This window comes from Cyanistes caeruleus, chromosome 29, assembly GCF_971803275.1.
Source record: "Cyanistes caeruleus chromosome 29, bCyaCae1.hap1.1, whole genome shotgun sequence".
Lineage (NCBI taxonomy): Eukaryota > Metazoa > Chordata > Aves > Passeriformes > Paridae > Cyanistes > Cyanistes caeruleus.
Window position 1 is genome coordinate 317,182 of NC_141729.1, and position 20,024 is coordinate 337,205.

At 49.7% G+C, this 20,024-nt stretch overlaps 1 protein-coding gene across 5 annotated transcripts in view; it reads left to right on the plus strand.

Moving 5' to 3' along the window:
- Positions 1-20,024, plus strand: part of ZMAT4 (zinc finger matrin-type 4) — a 72,310-nt gene that overhangs the window by 21,810 nt on the left and 30,476 nt on the right. Inside the window, exons 1-2 of one of the 5 annotated variants that reach the window (XM_086865416.1) lie at positions 3,931-4,059; positions 18,591-18,692. In XM_086865416.1, coding sequence (XP_086721542.1) covers positions 18,591-18,692 — 102 coding nt within the window. In that variant the 5' untranslated portion in view covers positions 3,931-4,059. Of the gene's footprint in view, positions 1-3,930; positions 4,060-11,282; positions 11,379-13,907; positions 17,568-17,790; positions 18,020-18,590; positions 18,693-20,024 lie in introns of those variants that run through there. The other 4 variants (XM_023940787.2, XM_086865418.1, XM_086865419.1 and 1 more) reach the window with 4 other exon arrangements.

Here is a 20,024-nt window from a genome sequence, read left to right on the forward strand (position 1 = left end):
CAAAGGCACAGGCACTGCCCAGGCTCGGTGAGGACTGCTGGCAGCAGCTCTCTGGGCACGGGGTTGGTGGGATGTCTCACACCTGGGCAGCTCCACATCTGCTCACGGCCACGGGGTTTGGGAACTCTGATGTGAAGTTTTCTCGAGCCTCTGTCTCCTTCCAGAGAAGCCCAGGAGCTTCTGTGTGCAGGGCCAGGGCTGCTTTGTGTTCTGCATCAATCTGCCATCTCTGCTCTTAGTGGAAACAGGAATTTGGTCTGGGAAAGGAGTGGCACAGAACTGGAGGTAGCTTTCATCTGCCCACAGCACCAGTGGCTGCTCTGTTTGTCCCACGTTGCATTGCAAATCAGGCAGGGTTTGCTGCAAAGATGTCTCACTGATAAATAGTGGGCAAGTCACTGTGCCCTTGCCTATGGCTTCCTCTCCTCTTCATGTCCCTATGCCTGAGAGTGCAAGGAATAGAACCTGGAGAGCACTGCATAGGCCAAGGGAGGAAGGGGAAATAGAAAATGCTGTCAGGAGCACCAGATGTTGCTGCATTGCACGGTGAAGCATCATTTCTCCTCTCCTCAGAATTCACTCTGAATCCACAGGCTGACACCAGATTGCTCCAGAGGAAGGCCTGGAACAATGTCCCCTGGAGTATGTGACATTCACCAAATGTCAGTTGTTTTACTGGAATGAGATAGAAAGTCGATTTTTTAAAGTGCAAGGTGCAGCTCCTTGCAGCAATCCCCCTCTGTCTGACAAGGTGACCTCCTCCCAGTCCTGGTGCTGCTGTGCTTGGGCAGGTTTTGCAGTGTCCTTTGGTGGGCTCTGATGTGCAGGCACTGAGCTGTGAATGCACACAGGCATTGGGCACACAGCGTGTCCAGAGCCCTTCCAGGAAGGAATCAGCTCCAACTTGTGATTTGCTTTGTTCATGTCTGTGGTAACCTCTCCTTTGTAGAATAAGATTTTAGAGAGCTTATGAGAATGATCAAACCCTTCAGCTTCACTACTGTGATTAATCAATCACAGCTGCTGCTTTACAGCTCCTTGTTTTGATGTGTTTTGGATTGTTCCAAAGTTATCCCTGCTCAGGGACAGGAAATATATTCCTGAGCCCTGTAGGGTGCTGGGATAGAGCAAAAGCTGAGTTTTCAACTTATTTCCAACATTTCTTGTGCCTACGCTGTCATTTATTGCCAGCAAGCATGGGATGCTCCTGGGAATTATACAATCCCCCCCAAAATGTGAGGAAAGGATTTAAGAACCAGCTCTTCCCTGAATGGTAGCTGCATCATTGCAAATATTGTCTGATCTGCCCTTCTTAGCACTGAAGTATCTGAGACTCCAGGTGGCATCTCTAAAGAGTTTGTGTCAATTTTGGAGGCTTAGTTGCATGGCTTAAATGCTCCTTAGCACTTTTTTTTTAACAGCTAAAGAGCCAAGCAGGATCATGAAGCTCAGATAGTTTGTAAAACTGCTGTCAAACAGATTAAGCTGGAAATGGAAAATCTGCTGGTGAAGTCTTTCCTTTCTAATGTTTGTGTGATAGAGGGTGATTTAAAGTCCATTTCACCACTGTGAAAAACGAGGTTCACATATTTTTACATAGAATTTAAAAGTTTAATAGAAAGAAAATTAGGAGATAAAATAAAGTAAAATATACAGATATGGCCTGGTATCTCTGCATTCAGCCAAGAAAGCACACCTTGCTAACAAAGGATTGTCCCTTAAAAACAGAACTCTACTACATATTCATAAATTCTTATACATAATTCAAACATTCCTCTTAAGTTTTATATGTTTCTTTGTTTAGTTTTTAACTTTCCCATTCCTTTCCTGGAGGACTTGGAAGACTGCTGTCTTCATCTGGATAAAATAATCTAAGGGGGGGGGGTCTCATCTTTTTCAGTCTTTGGGTTATACAAACAAAAGTAGATTTTGCTTTAATACTATGCCATAGCTCAACATATATGTGTTATATCACTATTTCTAAGTTTCATCAATAACAGAAATAGAAGGAATTATATTAACACAACAAAGTTTTCTAACCTTATACATATAATATTCATTATAATATTTGCAAAAAGCCAATATTATAATATGTATCTATAACACCACTTAGGTGAGGCCCCACCTGGTAGCAAAAGGACAGGAGCGTGGCTCAGCCTGCTGGACTGCACATACAAAATCCTTGAGACTCTGCAAAGTATATTTAATAGAAACAAATTTCACTACACAGACTCAGCTCTTGAAGGTCCTGACAGGACCCTGTTAGTGCCCCCCAGCCATGGCTGGGCTGTGGGTGCCTGCAGAGCTCTCACAGGCCCATTCTGCCATCGCACGAGTGTCACATCTGCTTCTCCAAAACACAGATTGCTGAAGGTGCAGCGTTTTTATCAGAGCCTGGCAAATCTGACACCTGGACAGCAGAGCAGTTTGATGAGAAAAGGGGGAGGCATGTAACTGCCCTGATTAGCCAAATGTTCAGGAGGGGAATGATGCAAGCTTAGTTTCATTTGGCTTTGGAAGTGAAGGCACAAAGGAGCCTTTCCATATCTTGGCATGCAAGATAAGTATGCCCGAGTTCCTCTGGGGTGCAACCACCAATTACCTTGAGCTGCAAAGCCTTTAAGCCCTCCTGTCCCCGATGGAGACCCAGCAACCTCATCCCTGCTGAGGGATGTTATGGGGACTGAGGGAGGTGGAGCAGAGCCAGATTAACTGCCTTTGTCCTGGTTGTTTGTGTAGCCTTACACCTGGAAGCACAGGGCTCGAGGTACAAGGTTTCTCTGCTCCATCACATCCCCTGCTTCTTACCTCTTGCTGGCAAGTGAGGCACGGGCCAGTTCAGCAGAGCTGGGACAGAATCCTCCCTGACACCAGCTGGTCTTCACCCTCCTCTCCACTGTAGGCAGAAAGGAGGGCAGCAAGATGGCATTGCCACTGCAGGTGTATGATGGCAGAGGGATGGTGCAGGGACTGTGCTCACCTACAGCCTGGGCTTCCAGGACTGTCAGTCTGCATTCTGAAGTGGCTTTGCCTGGGGACAGTGTGCACAAAGATGAGGGAAATCCACCTTTTTTCCAGATTCAGGCGTTACTGGATTTCAGAGTGGGGAGACAGTTTGGTTTGGGCGTGACTTTGCAGACTCCCAGGCATGTGTGTCTCACGCTGTATTAGGGATCATCTTCCCATCGTGTAGTTTGCAGGGGTTTGTGTCCCCCCAGTTTCTCCTTCCCGTTTATTGCCTTGCTCTCATCCTTGCCTTGCTCTTCTGCCCTGACCCTGGCCTGGGGCACTTGATTATTGCCTGCTGGGGCTGTGACCAACCTTTGACTGGCGAGAACCCACCCCGTTCCCTTTGGCATTTGCTCTCCTCCAGCTGCTGCGTTGGGGGAGCCCACGCAGGAACTTGCCTCCCACTGTCCCCGCGTGCTGTGTGTGGTGGGCGCCTGCAGTGCCAGGCATGCTCGCTCCATAAATCCAGGGTATTAAAATTACTGTGTCATCTGCAAAAGCAAGAGTCTGGAAGTATGTTCTCCCTGGCGACTGTGATACCCTTCACAGCCTCTGCACATCAGGTACGCACATCCTTCTATTTTCACAGCAAGGAAAACTACAGACTCACAGAATGACTTGGGTTGGAAGGGATAGCAGAGATGGTCCAACTCCCTGTCATGGACAGCTCCCACTAGAGCAGCTTGTTCTAAAGTCCCTGTTAGCCCATGCTGGAGCACCTGCAGGGATGCAGGGGCAGGCACAGGTTCCCGGGCAGGCTGTGCCGGGGGCGGTGGGCCCGAGCTGCGAGGCCGGGGGCTGCGGGCGGCCCTGCGGAGCGCGGCGGAGCCAATGGCGCTGCCGGGGAGGAGCCGCGGCCCCGGCCCGGCCCCGCCCGCCGCCCCCCGCCGCACTCGGCCTGGGCTCGCCGGAGCGGCGGGAGCCGGAGCTGCGGCTGCGGCGGCCCCGGAGCCGGGGAGCGGCGCCCGGCTGGAGCGGCCCCGCCGCGCCCGAGGCACCGGCCCTGGAGCCGCTGAGCATCGGCCCCGGGGGTACCGGCCGGACCCGAAGGTACCGGGCACCGAGCCGGCGGCTCGCGCGGGGGTGGTTGCGGGGATCTGATGATGGGAGTTGAAGAAAGTTTGCAGAGGAATCGGAGTCTGTTAATAGCGGTGTCAGTGCGGGCGGTGGGAGGCGATCCGGTCCCGGCTGGGAGCCGCTGCCGGGGCGGCTGGGGTGATGGCAGCGCTGTTGCGGATGGAGCCGGGATGCGGCTTCGACCCGTCAGGGAGCGGGTGGCTCTGCCCCCCGGCGCCCCCAGACCCGCGGCGTTGGTCCGTGGTGACCGGCGCACGCCCTGCCGGGGGTCCAGACCCGCGCCGAACCTCGGAGTGTTTTCCCGGAGTTTTTAGGGAATGCAGCATCCACCTGTGAGGCGGCGTCCGGAGGTATCCAGGCCTCGGTGCAGGACCCTCGGGAAGCAGCCCCTGTGCTGGGAGCCGCAGCTCGGGGTGCTTTGCCGGAACGAGCTCTGCACTGGTGTCCCCACGGGCCAGATGGGAGCTGCCGGGGCTGTTGGGGTACGAGCGTGGATGTCTGTAGATGCAGGAAAATAAGCCTGTTCTCTGTGTTGTTTGGGAAGTTTGGAGAAGTTCCTAAGCCACCGGGGCTCGGAGACCAGGAGCCCGGTTGCAGGGAGGCCGCTGAGCCGCGGGCTGGGGCCGCCGTCCCCGGGGACAGCCCCGAGGAGCGGAGCGGTCCGAGAGCGCCCTGGGGCTGCCCGGCCACACGTGTTGCTCCGGGGCTGGCCGTAGGTCAGAGCCCAGCCAGAGCGGAATTACTCCTGGTTTGGGCCGTGTCAAGGGTCTCTGGCTGCTGACCCCTGGGCTGTCGGGGTTGCTAGCGGTTCGTGTATCTCGGTTAGTGATACCGGCCCTGGGCAGTGCCCCCCTAATTCCTGATGGTAGGTGATGCTTGGGTGCCTGTCCTTGGGGCAGCCACACACTCCTTTTAACCTCCCGTGATGCTGAAGTGACCTGAGTGTGTGGTATTTGGTGAAGAACAAGATTTGCAGAGCGTTGAGTTAAAAATCATCAGTTTGTATTTTGTGCGTGAGGTTGTGCTGTTTGCTCTTGCAAGAACACGTGCTGTCCTTCTGCAAAACACAACCACCGGCCCCGGAAGGTGAGAGGTGAGCAGGGGGATGTTCTTGGGGAGGAGCAGCTCAGAAAGGGAGATGCTGGGCAGAAGGGTTTGAGTTTTGGAACCCTCGTCATTCCTCAGGAAAGGGATAGTGACCTGGAGCATTGCCTGACCCTGACCCTAACCTTACTGCACTGTGCTGTGGGGCAGGGAGCAGCAGGGACCTGATAAACAGTAAGAGGTGTTTAGCTAAAGGCTCTAGACAGTGACTCATCTGCTGTAGGAAGGGACAGGAAGGAGAGGCAGTGCAGGAGCTTTCTAGAGTACAAATGGGGCCTTCCCCCTGATTTTATCAGAGGCAGGAGGTCAGGAATCCTTTGTTACTCCCAGAATAGTGTAGACCTGTAGGTTATAAAGCTCCTGATACAAGTGTCCCTATACCAGCACCTCCTGCATCCCTGACCCTGGGGAGGACCCTGCCTTCGAGCCACATCCTGGGGTGGGACAGTTTCAAAATTTGGGGTGATTTCCAGTCCTTACAAGTGATTTTATCTGACCATTCTTAGTCACTTCTGAGTCACTCCAAATAATTGATTTTTGTCCATACATTGCACCATGGTTCTACGTGTGCCTGACTGGCTGGAGTGTTTCTGAAGTCATTTCCCTTGCCTCTGAGTTGCTCAGTCTTAACTTTTCTTCAGCACCCAGTCTTCTTCCTTCGGGCTTTTCTGCCTTCTCCTGCCCTGGACAGCACAGAGGAGGTGCAGCACTGCTGCCTTTCACTTTTCCAGGTGTTCTGCACCCTGAGAGGCCTCCCCAGCTATTTGCAGCATTGCTGACTGCCCCCACTTGAAAAGGCTGTGTAAGGAGTTGTCTGGCTGATATGTGCTTGGATTTGTTTTATTTGCTGCTTCCAGTTTGCAGAGGAATTGGTGCAGCCGGTTGGTCCTTGCTGACTGAGCACCTTGCTCACAACGAGCAGCTGGCTTCCTCTCTCTGGGGATTTATGGCTCCTGCACTGCCTCTCCCCCTTTGCTGGGGATTTACCTGGGAATGGTGATGCCTGGTCTGGTGGTGGATTTGTAATCCCTCCCTGCAGGGAGGGAGGAAATATCCCCAAGCCCCGCAGCAGACAGCCCTCATGCCAGTGGTTAAGGGCAGACAATAGTGAGGGGTTGCTGAGAATTATTCCTTTGCAAGAAGCAACTTTTGACTTGATACCAAAAAAGTTGGTATCTTTTTGAGACCCTTGAGTCTCTAATCATACCCTTTTCCATTGCAAGGTGTTCTTTCACGATTAGGTGAGTTCTTCAAAGCTTCTTGGGAATGGCTGTGGGATCCTGGGACTGGTCCTTGCACTGGTGCCTTGGACACTTTCAGATCTGGGGGTCTCACTTTATCTGGGTTAAGCTCCCAAGGAAAGAGGTGTGACTTGAGATACAGAACTGGTTTGAGAGATCAGAACTGGGCCAATTTCTAGGCCAGAATGGGGCTCTGGGTGTCCCAAGGGCAGATCTGGGTACAGAAACAGTTGAAGGTCAAGGTTCCCACCTCCCTTCCTTGCACTGATACCTTCCTCTGCTGAGTACAGGGGGGGTTATCTCCCTGACATCTGCTGGGCAGGTAGCAGGACATAGCTTTATTACTCCTTTCAAAGCATGAAAAACACCCCTTGCTGAGAAGTACTGGAGCTGTGAAATGCAGACAGGGCTGCCCCCAGGAATAGCAGCAGCCTGAGGGAATGGAGAGAAGGCTTTTCTTCATGCCCTACCACCTCACCCTCTGAAGAAAGAGTGTTCACTGTGTCTGTGTCCCCCAGAGGAAGCTTTAGCAGCGCCAGGCTTTGCTGTAACCCTCAGGCACTGTGTGGATGAGCCTGGACGGAGAAATGGCTGAATGGGACAGTGCATCTTTGCCTCTCCATTTCAGTTCTCCTGTGATTTCCTCGATGTTTTGTTGGTACCACACTCCATGTCCCCTGCCCTCTGGGGTGTCATGGAGGCAGGCCAGGCAGTGCACAGGTTGTGGGGCACCTGTGGGTGCTGAGGGTTCCTGCAGGGACTGATGCCCAAAGGCTTCCCTGCTCTGTCCTGCAGCAAGCTTGAGAGATTTACTGAAGGTATACATAGGAGTACATTTGTGAATACATTTAAAAAGTCAAGAGGTATTAAATACATCTTTTTCTGAGCTGTGGCTTGTATCAGAGCTGTGTTTTCTGGGCTGGCTTATGCTCTGCTCTCAGCTTGTGCCTGCTCAGCCTGGCTCCTGCACAAGAGCATTTGGGTCTTTGTGTTTCTGGTCACCTTGCAGAAGACACAGGCAGTGGTTTCTGTTCTCCCTTTGCACCCTGTTCTGCTGGGTGACACCTGTATTTTCCTTGGCCAGGAGGTGTGAATGCTTTACCTGCCACCACCTCTTGCAGAGCAGAAGATGGCTTTTTGCAGGGAACCAGGGGACCTGTGCCACTCGCTTCTTCCTTATTAACTAGAAAGGAATAAAGTTGCAGAGGGATCAGATTTTGAGAAAGACCCAGAGTCCCAAAATGTTCCCAGAGGATAGATCCCTAATTACTGTCTAATTGCATTAGAGTTTAATTTGTTGTTGTTTTTACTGTAATGTTCCCATTTTCCTCGACAGTTTGCTCTGTTTCATTAACTAGAAATGGCTGGCGATGAATATTTTCAATATCAAAACTTGCCTGCTGTGCAGGGCTTGACAAGTTTTAGGCCTTTATTGTGCTTTCAGGGACCTGGGTGACCTTGCCAGCCCTGGCTGCCTGGGACTCAAGCCTCAGGTGCAGTGCTCACTTAATGGCAACATTTTGCCTGTACATGCAAGTTTGGTCCTGGGAGTTCTGATGTCTGTCCTGCTTCCAGGAGACATGGAAACAGCTGAGCTGAGCTGTCCCCAGAGCAGCTTACGGGCAGCTGCTCTTCAAAAGACTCGTTTAATCCATTTCTCCTGAGCACAGCAGGGAACAGGTCTGGAAATGAATTTGGGAAGCTTCAAAAAGGGTTTTCTGGAGTTTCATTTAGAAAGCAATGGGGGAGAAGAATATTGCTGCTCTTAATTCTGAAGCAGAAATATATTTACTTTGCCTTGTTTAAGGGGAAATGGTGTAGAAGGTATAGTTAAGCTTAGACCTGCTTTTTGCCAATGCATCTTTGTTGGTGAAACAAATCCTGGAGCTGGGAGAGTATAAATAAACCTTTCCAGTTTATTGTCCTCAGCACTTGAGGCCCTAGAGGTGTCACTTGTCTCCTGCTTCAATATACTTGCTTATATATCACATCCATGTTACTTGTGTGTGTCTCAAAGGGCACCTGAGCAGGGTCCCTGCTGCCTGTGAGCTGGGTGTGGTGGAACTGCACCCACAGCTCTCAGTGACGTGAACCACGAGGAGACATGGGGAATCGTACTGTGAACTCAAAACTGCTCCTAAATTTGATCCAGCCACTTAAAAACAGTGGGTGTACCTGGTGGTGAAGTGAGACATTGGTATTTAAAGCTGTCTTGAAGGATGTAGCCAGAGACATGACACCCAGCAGTGAGCTGTGAAGGTGAGACATGCTCTGGTTTCGAAATTCACTGAGAAAATGGGAAAAGCTTGGATCTGCAGCACCAAGAGTGGCTTGTCAGAAACCCCCAGGAACGGGATGGAATTGAACACCCACTGCATTTGAAACCATAAATTAGTCGGTTAAACCTGCTGTTGTGCAGAATGCTGTGCAAGCCCCTCTATTATTTGATATATAATAAGCACATGTGAGCTGATTGTATTAGAGGCAGAAACAGTTGTGGCCTCGGTGCGTGACGAGGGTGCTCAGGCTGGCAGTTCCCTGCTCTCAGCTGTAACCCTGGATCTCAGGACGCTGGTGGTGTCTTCCATGTCTGTGCTTGCCACCTCCAAGCTTCAGTCTTGGCTTCAGTGACAGCACAGAGTGGTGGAGGCAAGCCAGAATTTAGTTTGACTTTAAATGAAAATTAATTAATCAATTCTGTGTTTTCCATCCTACAGTGTCACTAGTGAAAGCATCAAGATGATAACTGCGGATTCAACTGCTCATTTGAAAATACTGAGCAATTAGACAAGTTTATGACAATATTATTTCCTGCCACCAGAGATGATTCACAATACTACTAATTGTAGCAATAATTAATCTGTCTAATTTTTAAGCACACAGTTGTAGTTCATGGTAGTCTGGAGGGGACAGGAGCCACACAGTGTAGGGACCTGTTCTTTTCTCTGTTTAATTATCAGAGGCCTTTACTGCTTCACTTCACTTTCACTGCACTTTCAGCTTGTTGTGCCCTGGTGAGGAGGTGCCAGGCTGTCCCCCTTGCTGCTCCCAGAGACACGGGCAAGGGGGTCCCAGCAGATCCCCACATCTGGGAACAGGGCAGGGAAGACAGAGGGATGTGAGGAGCCAGTTCATAGTGTTCTGCTCTGGCAATGGCTTAGACAGGACATTACAAAGCAGCTGGGATGTTTTTAGCTTTGCAGAACATATGAGGAGCATTTCTGAGCCCCTTCTCCTCCTAGCCAGACCATAAGGCTGACAGCCACGGGTTCAGGGTAACCTACAAACTCCACTTGGAAAACTGATGGTATATGTAACACACTAGCTTGTTTTAATGCCTTTCTATTGCCTCTGAGTACCACAGGGGATGCCAAATAAATACTGTAGGAATTGGAGTCCTCAGACTACGCAGGGAAAGGGAGACCTTTCCAAAGCTATGAGTCAGAGCTGGTCTCTGAAAGGAGCAGCCAGTGCCCACCCCAGAGTGCACCCAGCTCCAGCCCTTCTGCAATGGCAGTTTAATTTCTCACAAAACCAGAATCATTTGCATTTCTGGAGACCCTTTGGCACACAGGGCTGGAGTACTGCAGTGGGCATTGATGAAACGTTTCTCACTGCTCGTCTATTGGTAACAGACAGAACAGTGGTTTTTTGCAGTGGAGAAAATGAAACATGAATTACCCCAGGTGGCTCACTGAGGTGCTCCCAAGCACAGGAGAGACAGGTCTAACATAAAACTTGAAAGTCCAGCGTGCTTCTGCTTGGTGTGGCTGAGAGTGGAAGAGGCTCCTACTTCGTAGAAGAGAGCAAATGCAAACAAAAGGAGGAGTTTGTTTTTTCTTTTTTAAATATTTTTTTTAAGATGGACAAAGATAAAGAAAGTGCTGTAGGAATGATGTAAATGTTTTATGTTTTACTTAAGATAAAGCTCCTTGTTTGCCGGTGCTCACAAAGCTAATTGACAGATTACATGATAATAAGAAGGAGTTTAATGAAATCTGCTGATACCCTTTAGAGGATGTGGAATTTGGACATGCAGCTAAATGAAGCCAGAGGTTTAGTTGCTCTGTGCTAACTGGGGGACTCTGGAAACATTTGCTTTCCTGGTATTTTGTTTCTAAATAATTTGATTGATGACAGGAAGGTCTGCTGTAGCAGAGCTGTGGCTGTAGGGAACAGTCTAGCAGTCATGGCAGGCGGGAGGGCTCCTGGCCACAGTTGCTCAGCTGCCTTGGTGGCACCTGAGCTCCTGTAAATCCTAGCAGGTGGCACTTGGTGATTCATCTCTGGCTGGCAAATACAGGGTGGGAGTGGAACCATCCTGGGGAAGGGAGAGGAGCTCAGCCCACACGCTGAACCTCAGCTGAAAACTCCGGGATAACCGGGAGCATCTCTGCCTCTGCTGTCTCTAGCTTGTGTTAGCACTGTCAGCAGTGACAGTGAACTGATCTGGGGTTAGTGCTGCTGAGGCTGATTGTGGTTTTGAGAAGAGGTGCTTCAGCTCAGCCAGCTAGGCAAGCATGCAGGCTTTTATCAGGGATCCAGAATTAAAATAATCCCCCATCAGCAATGGACAGATTTGTTCTCTGGAGGCTTCTTCTAAGTCTGTTGCCACCTTACATGGCTTTTCCTCTTGGGTTTCTGAGCTGAAGCTGATGGGGACTGACAAGCCCTGATTATGCAAAGTACCACAGGCAACGGGCTGCCGGCATGGGATTCGGCCTGCCTCGCTTCCTGCCATTTTGTACTTTATTAGGGAGCCACTGGAAAGAGGAGGTCCTGCTTTTCCAAAAGTGACCGTGTCCTGATGGGCTGCAGGGAAGGGCCCCTCGCCTGTGCTCCCCCTGTACCATAGGCCCCACTGGGCAGCGGTGGCTGCTGGCACCGGCTGTCTCCAGCCCGGCTGCCCATGCCCAGCGAGGGCCGAGACGATTGATGTGTCTTTTGGTGAGAAACCACCGTTTCCATAGCAACCACGAGCATCAGGATACCCCTGACTCTGGCTGAGCCTGAGGCCTGGCAGGCCCGGGGGCCGCAGCAGCGCTGCCCGGCCTGGGGACACTGAGCTGCCACCGGTGTGCCACCAGGGCACTGGGATGGGACAGAGCGGGGAGGGGAGAGCCCCGGGATGTAGAGGCGAGCGGGAGCCAGGCTTTTAGACCAGGCTGTGCTGGACTCCTTCCCAGTCTGGCAGGCCTGGGCTTACTCAAGGGGAATCTGTTCCTGCAGTAGCTGGGTCCGGGGTCAAGGCCCCTCTTCTGCGAACCATCCTGAGCAGGAGAGGCCCTCCCCTCTGTGTATGACTCTGTCTTGAGTGCAGTCTCTGTGGAGCCTGCACAGGTCTGTTTTAACCCTTATTTCAGGAAGTTTCTGAACTGTCCCCACTGCTAAAGGTTGAGCTGTGCCACCTGGCCATGCTGGTGGGAGTGACAGAACCCGTCCTTGAAGTGTGCAGTGCACAGAGTCGATATCCCGAGGCACAAAATATGATTGCTCTCCCTTGAATTCCTACAAACTGTATTAAAACAGTCACAGTATATTAATCTCTTTTTTAAAATGTATTTTTATTCAAATCAGCACATGTTTGCAATTAAACCCTGCTCCACGATGTAGTGTGAATAATCAGAAAAAATCGTGTGCTTAATGGGATACTTGAATTTGTAGGGAAAGGAGTGATGCTTCTTGTAGCATTGCAGTGTGACTCCCTCTAAACTTGGCACTGGCCTTCCCTCAGCTCCCCTGAGGCACTTTGGGGCATGGAGGGCTTGTCTCCACTGCACGCTTGTCCTTTGCTGTCTGTGTGCCTCTGATTTCCGCTGCTTGCCTTTTGTTCCCACTTCTAACAGGCAGCAGGTCAGAAAGTCAGCGGCTGGATTTCAGTGCCACACACAAGCTCGAGTCTCTTGCTTTTGCTCCCCATCAGGTGGGTGCTTTGCTGTCTGCTGTGGTGAGGTAGGGGCTGCAGAGGCACACCTTGGCCCTGCTGCTGTTCTGCTTGGAGGGTATTGCCTGGCTTCCCTCTGCCACCGAGCACTGCTCATTTTCCTGATGCCTTCTAAGGCTGTTTTCTTGCTTGGTTCTGTTTATGTAAATGGTACCTTGATGATTAGGTGAGGAGATGGGAACATCTGGCAGCTTTCCCCCTAGCCCAGAGCTTATGAGTCTTGGGAACTCAGTGAGACTTCCCTGGCAATTTACTCCCCACAGTGGTGTGAAAGCTGAGAGGCTCTTTTCAAAAACACCATCTCCATCCACTGAGAGGGCACTGTTGTGTGACTGTACCTATCTTAGTGCTGGCACAGAATCCCAGAATGGTTTGGGTTAGAAAAGATCTTAAAGATCATCTTCTTCCAATTCACTGCCATGGCAGGGACACCTTCCACTAGCTTAGGCTTCTCCAAGGCTCGTCCAACTTGGCCCCTTGGGCACTTCTATCAAAAAGCCAACCCCAGTAAATCAGTACATGAGCAACTTGCCTGCTTACACGGCAGGGGGAGGGAATTGGGAATTGTGTGAAATGAGGCATTTGGGGTGCTGAGGTTGAGGCTCTGTCTCCCCTGTGTTGTTCTCCACAACCTCTCTGTGCTGACACATGCAGCAGCCACGTGCAGGATCCCTCCTGCTCCCCAGCTCATGCCACACACAATCTTGTTCTGATTTTCAAGGCTCCAATAAAGCATGTCAAAATGCATCAAAGGCTCAGTGCAGAAGTGAAGCAAATTGACTCTGTAGAGGATTTAGGGAATGGAGGGAGTTGGGATAAACCCCAAACCAAACAAGAACTGCAGGGAAGGTGAAGCATGTAGAGATGGCAGATGTGCAGCGCAGCTGGAGGGACGTGGAGCTTCTTTGATTTGGCAGGAGAATGGGAAAATCTGAAAATAGCACACACATCCTCTGGAGATGTGGCTTGTAGGGACACTCTACCACCACCTCTGGGACACAGTGTTATCTGGGCTCTGTTACATTGCCCTGCTTCACCTCTCTGGGATTATGGAGGGACAGCAGGGGAATCCAGGTACTGCTACAGGCTGAGGCTGCAGATGCATGGCTGTGAGTTTGTGGCTCTTGAACCAGCGCATGGTGGGCTGCAGAGTCCTGTCCTCACCATGGGATGGTTTGTCCTGTCCTGTCCTGTCCTGTCCTGGCTCTGGCTGTCAGGGAGAGCCAGCAGCGCAGAGGCTGCCCCATCCCAGCCCTTTTCCTGGCTGCTGTGACCTCCAGCACCCAGACTGTCTCAAGGCAATAAAAGCAGGAGGACAATTGCACTCATGGAACAGGCTCAGCCATTGTCCTGTGGTGCTGGGAAATCAGGCACTTCAAAAGGCTGTTTTGCATTTCTTCAGATGCCTTGATATAAGTGCAGTGACAGAGTTGCTCAAAGCGCATTAATTATTAGTAAAGTCTTTTTTTCTTTTTATTGCAAGACAAATTAAACAACAGACAAAAACAGGAGGTGTTACATGAGTTGTTAATCCATGGGAGAGTGACAGCAGCAAAAGCCACAAATAATTCATAACATGAAAATCAGGACATTTAATTTTTGGCTTGTTGTTTGCATTTGGCATTTGTGCACATGCTCAGTTGCCATTTCTCCTGTGCTCCAGTGTGGAGGTTTCAGAGGCTGTTAATTTTGGAAAAAGTGATGATTATAGGCCTTCAAGACTAAATTGGATAAGAGACTACAATTTTTTCTCTTCTCTTGTCTGGAAAAAACCAACTTGCTGAACCCTGTGTTTTGTATGGCACTCCTTGTCCTCAATTGGGCAATAGAAAAAATGTGGACAGGAATTCCAGGGCACTTCCACCACTCTTCTTTGTGGCAGGGTCGCATTCAGCATGTGACCCCACCTGGAGGGACTCGGCTGGTGCAAAGCATTTCCTTAGAAAGGAATTTGGCTTTGCATATGTCTCTGATGTCAGTTGTGGGTTGCTATGCTGTAAAATTTAGTGCAGCTTAGTTAGGCCCTTTCTGGGCATTGCCAAAACCTGGTGTCAGTCTGATCAAATTGATTTTTCACTGAGCTGTTAGTCACTGAAACTGCTGAGAAGAATTGCAGCCATATGGCACAAGGTATTGCAGATGAGGTCTCCTGTGACACTGAGCCATTCCTGGAGAAGCTGAGCTGACATGTGCAGGGGCCATGGATCTGGAGCAGGGCGGGGACTTTGCACTGGAGTGGGGCACGGGAGGCCGTAATAAACCCCACAGAAGGACACAAAGTGATTGTCATTTTTGGTAGAGGCCCTGTCATGTCCCCACCTGAGGAGGAGGACGCTAGGAGTTTCAGATATTTCTACCTCAGTGTGCAGACCAAGTGCCTCTGCTCAGCATGACAGTTTGTGTTCAGGTGACAAGGCTATGAACCCCATGCTAATTCTTCACTTCTCAGCAAGAAAAGTGTGAGAGTGTTCAGGGACATGTCCCACCCTGCTCAGCACCTGTGGTTGCCCTTGAGTGTCCCTCACAGCCGAGGACATGCTGATGGCTGGTGGCAGGGACACCCCTCCCTTCAGGGCTGCATTTTGACAGATGGGCTGTGAGGTGAGATCAGCTGAGGGCTGGTCACTCGTGGAGTAGTTAGGCATGTGTGGGAAGGGAGAGAGTCACAGTGGTATGAAGTGATTAGAAATACATAAATATTAATTGCTTATGAACTCTCTTAATCACACTTGCAGACAGAAGAAGTTAATAAATCACTGTTTGGATTAACCCACAGAAGGGTAATGCAAAGTGTATCTGAGATGAGACAGAAATGGGGAAGGGAGCTTTTCCAGAGAGGAGCAAGTGCTGGTTTTAGGCTGGACAGCCACAGCTCAAGCTGTGTTCTTTTTCAGTGTTTCATGTCTGGAGTGTGCCTCTTGCTGCAGAGGGGAGCCCTTGCAGCTATGCAGAGAAGCCATCATGCAGCCTTGCAGCGGCGTCTCTGCACCACTCCCTTTGTGGGAAGCAGGAATTTGGTTCTTGCACGTAACGGGGTCCCTGTGCAGATCCCCAGGGAAATGCCAGCCCTGGACCTTCCCCGGGGCCAGAGTGCAAGACCAGCTGTGCCACCATGGGGACTTGTGGCAGCTTTAGAACCTGTCTGGTGGAGAGGGGCATTCATTTCCCTGCATGTTCATGCGTGTTCATTTCATAGCTGCATGTTAGCTGGATGTTCTTTGGCGGCTGCTGAGGAGGGGAAGAGACTTTTGCTCCTCTGTTGCATTTCTGTGGGACAGGTGATTTTCCATTTTCTCAAGTCAATGACTGGTGCTTGAATTTAAACTTGTTCTGGGGCTATTTTGGTTTCAGTGGCAACTTTGCAAGGGTGATTTTTATAAATGGATGCTAGTTGTGGATTGCTTGTGTGGAAATCTTCCTTGCTAAGGTGAATATATTATTTTTTTGTCAAAATTTAATTTTACCTAGAGCAGTTATTGTTACCAGAGCTTTCTAATTATTTTGAGTAGCCAAGCTTCCATATGCTTAAGTCCTCATAGCAAAAGCATGAAGGAGGCATTCATGCAAAAAGCATGAAGGAGGCATTGCTTCCATTTGTTCCTTTGTTCCCCCTAATCCCCATTCCCCTCTGCTCTGCCTTGTACTTTTCATCACCCTGAAAAAGTAGTGCCTGGAAAAAGCACCAGTGAAACCCTCTGCCAGAATGGCAGGCTCAAGGACTCCTGATTGCATTCCTGTGCCTGGACAAGGGGACCCTGCCATCCATCCCAGAGGCTTTGGCAGCCCTGGGCTTGCTGTGATTCCTGGGCACACAGGGAGCTTTCAGGCTCTGCCCCTGCTCACCTGTGCAAAGAGAGCTGCTCCCTGAACTACCCTGGGGAGAAGGGTCCCCCCATCCTTCCAGCAGTGGTCCTGTGGGAGCGTGGCAGCTGGGAGACAGCTCTGGGATCTGAGGAGCTGCTCGGGGAGGTCAGAGCAGCACGGTGCCAGGCTGTCCTCTGCAGAGAGGAGGACGTGGGCAGCCAGGAGCTGTGCCTCACTGAGGTGCTCAGGTGATGCCGGGCAGAGCAGCGTGGTTCTGCTGGCAGGGAAGATACACCAGGATTTGGGAGCCGGGCAGGAGAGTGGGAACTTCTGTCACTTTTGTGTAAGGGTGCGTTATGTGAGGGTCTCTTATTCCAGAAAGGCTTTTATAATGTAGCTCGAATATTTACACATGAATTGTGATGCAGAACAGTTGCATCATAGCAGAAGCACCTGGTTCTTCTGGTGCTGAACCTGTGATATCGAGGGGAACGCAGCCCACACCTGGATCAGAAATCACTGCTTAGGGAAGATGCCTGAGATCCAGGTCCTGGATAAGCCTCTTCAGCCCCTGCTGCTATAAAGGAGGACAGGCGATTCCATTTGAGGAAAATAGACTTGGGCTCTGTTATCAGAGCCCAGAATGCTGAACTAATACTGAGAAGCTTTTGATTTACTCTGATTTTTGCAATGAGGGTTAGTACTAGCATTGCAGGCTGCATGCAAATGAAGGTGGTATTACCTGTCTCTGGCTTGGTTGCTGGATTGAGGTTTAATGAGATTCTTTGGTTTTGTTCTGTGTCAATCTCTTGGAGTTAAGTGAGATTTCTTCCTCCCACTGTTTTGCTTTTGATGCAATTTCGCAACACTTCTTGTATTCTTAAAAGGGTCTTTTGGTGTCTTTGAAAGTTTCTCAGTGCAACATCTCTCTGGACAGAGTAATGAAGACTTTTAAATGAAGATTAAAATTAGGCAGATAGCAAGAGAAAACAAGCAAATATCTTTGCAGAATCAAACAAAAAGCAAGCGCAGCAGCAGAGGAGCTCTGAGATTTTTGTTTTTGTCTGGTAAACCAGAACACCTGAACAGACCTTTTCCTGGAGCTCAGGGCAGGCTGGTTTCTCCAGGCTGGCAGTCTCTGGTGTCAGCTCAGCTGCTTGTTTTCATGCAATATGCAGGGACCAGCGTAACCGCGGGATGGCAGGACACCGGGGATTTGGCATAACCACCTCCAGCTCCGCTGCACAGCCCGCCACTGACCGGCCTTTCTCCACCTGCCTTTGTCTGCTAATGACATCTCATAGCCCGTTCATTTCCATGGTATTTTTCTTCCCAGTCAGTGGAATGAACTCTATAAAATCTGTATTATCAGTCTTCATTATGCTCAGGTTTGTTATGATTGTGAATTAATAGATTTTATTTTGGCATTAATGAGAAGGCACCAGCCTCTCTTTTCCCTCTTACTTTGCATAGGGGTTAGTTTTAAATATTCTCTCTATGTAGCTGCTTCTGTTGTTTTCTGGCTCTGCTTGGGTTCAGTCTGTTTTAAGCCTCAACTTTCCTCATGCACCCCTTGATTGTGAGCTCAGATCTGTATACCTGTGGTGGCACAAGGAGGAAGCTATGAACAGAGGAGCAACATGTTCCTGGGAATCAGAGCACTCAGCAAGCTGGTTTTAAAGGTGCAATGTACCTGTAGAAAATTCTGGGGAACATGTAAATATTTAAACAGCTGCTGGAGAACAGCATAGCCCAGTAAATCATCCAAACAATTCTCTTCCACATCTAAATCGGGAAATACAACAGAGTGCTCTTCCAGCTTAAAGCCACCTTCCTCCAGGTTGTGATGCTGTTTGCCATCTCTATAAAAGTCTTTATAAGCTCTTTTATGTTGTATAACAAATGGTCAAACATGTTTTGAGCCACGAGCGATCTCTGCCGCAGACAATTCTGTGTGTGGTGTTTCTAGACAGGAAAGGCAGTGGAGGACAGCTGTTCATGAGTAGCTCACCCAGGGATGCCATGGCAGGACAGCCATGCCATAGGACCTGTGCTGTGTCTGTGGCACTCAGGTGGCTCTTGCTTGGGCACACCTGGCCTCTTGTGTCCGACTGCTCCCGCTGCAGCAGCGATGGGCGCACTGGACTGCCCAGGGCAGGGAATGAACACTTGACATGGGCTGTTGGTGCATAAACCTGGGGACTCCAAATGGGAGGGATTGGGGATGTGGTGGGGAATGTCTGTGGGTGACATTTACACCTGTATAACATTGGTTTTATTCCCTCATGGTGACAGGAACTGCTCTGCTCAAGTGTTGCCTTGCCCTTGGCTCTATAGCAGCCTTGTCAGACGCATCTGCCTGCTTTCTGTAACTGATTCTGCTTCTTGTCTCTTCTCTCTGTCATGTACAGATGAAATCCTCTGACATCGACCAAGAATTGTTCACTGAAAGTTACTGCAAGGTGTGCAGTGCTCAGCTGATCTCTGAGTCCCAGCGTGTGGCCCATTACGAGGTAAGATGTTCTTGGTCTGCTACTCCACCATTGCATTTCTGCTTGGAGGACTCAGCATTTGAAGATCTGTTTTTGCTGGTGGCATCTTAATCTGTCAGTGATGTCACTGCTGCGCTGTCTGCTGCATGTCTGGCTTTTTCTTCTGTTTTTGCCAAGTCAGCCTGCAATTTGATCAGGACTGAAGGAAACACAGTTAGCAAGGAGAGCAATTAAGAGTGCAGCAAAACAAGCTCAGTTTGTATTAAATGTGCTGCGCTGTGGCTTGCTGAGTAGGAATCACTGATTGTGCAGAGAATAGATTAGAATTTGTGAATGTATTTAAGCACTTAAGAGCAATGAATAATTAGAAAGGATGGATTATTAGAGACATGTTAGAACAGCAATTAACAGCACTGTATATCTTCAAAACAAACTTAAATACATTCCTATTAAACAAGGAGGAAATTATGGAGGGATATGATGTTGTAAAATCCTTCAGGGAAGGAAACCCACTGCCTGGGTGTAGATCCTGCCATGATGAGGGGCTCTTGGTGTTCACCCAATGGGAGAAGAGAGATTCTCAGGTTAAATGCAGAAGAGGTGCAGGGTCACTGTGTGGTGACTGTGCACGAGGGACTGTCCTCCCCTGCGGGCATGTGAGATGGTCCAGCCTGTCCTGAAGGACTCCAGAAGTGATCCATGTCTGCATTATCTATATTACATAGTTTGTATACAGAGAATAAACTATATTAACTCTGTATAGTCATCATATCTAATATAGAAATAATATGGATATTTGGATAATATGGAATAATTTGGTTTGCTTTGGTGATCTTGGAGGTCTTCTCCAACCTAAACAGTTCTGTGATTCTGTGTGATGAGCCAGGGGATGAGGGGCTTCTGCACTCACGGGAGGGGTGTGTTTTGCTTCTGGTTTTGGTTACATGGAGACTACCAGTGTCTGCAAAGTTTCAACAAAAGCAGAGTTTGTGCACAGAGACCTGGAAGATGAAGTTACTCCAAGTGTTTGCTTAACTTGAGTGTTTTGCAGTTGATACACGAGGGAGACAATTGTGTGGCCAGTGGAGAATGTGCAGGAAGCTTAATGTACGTGATCTGAGGATGCTGTGCTGCATTAATTAACAATGGGAACAAGAATGTACGCTTGCTTGTAGGGCACTTTACATGTCTGTTTTGGTGAATTTCTTAGGAGCTCTTCTGTAACTGCTCCTCTGGCTGCCCTCTGTGTGCAGCAGAGATCCCTGACAGCTCAGTGAAGCTGATGGCTGCAGTTTTAGGGACATTTTCCAGATCTTGATATGGGGCACCGTGGATGCCAAATTTTGCCTACAG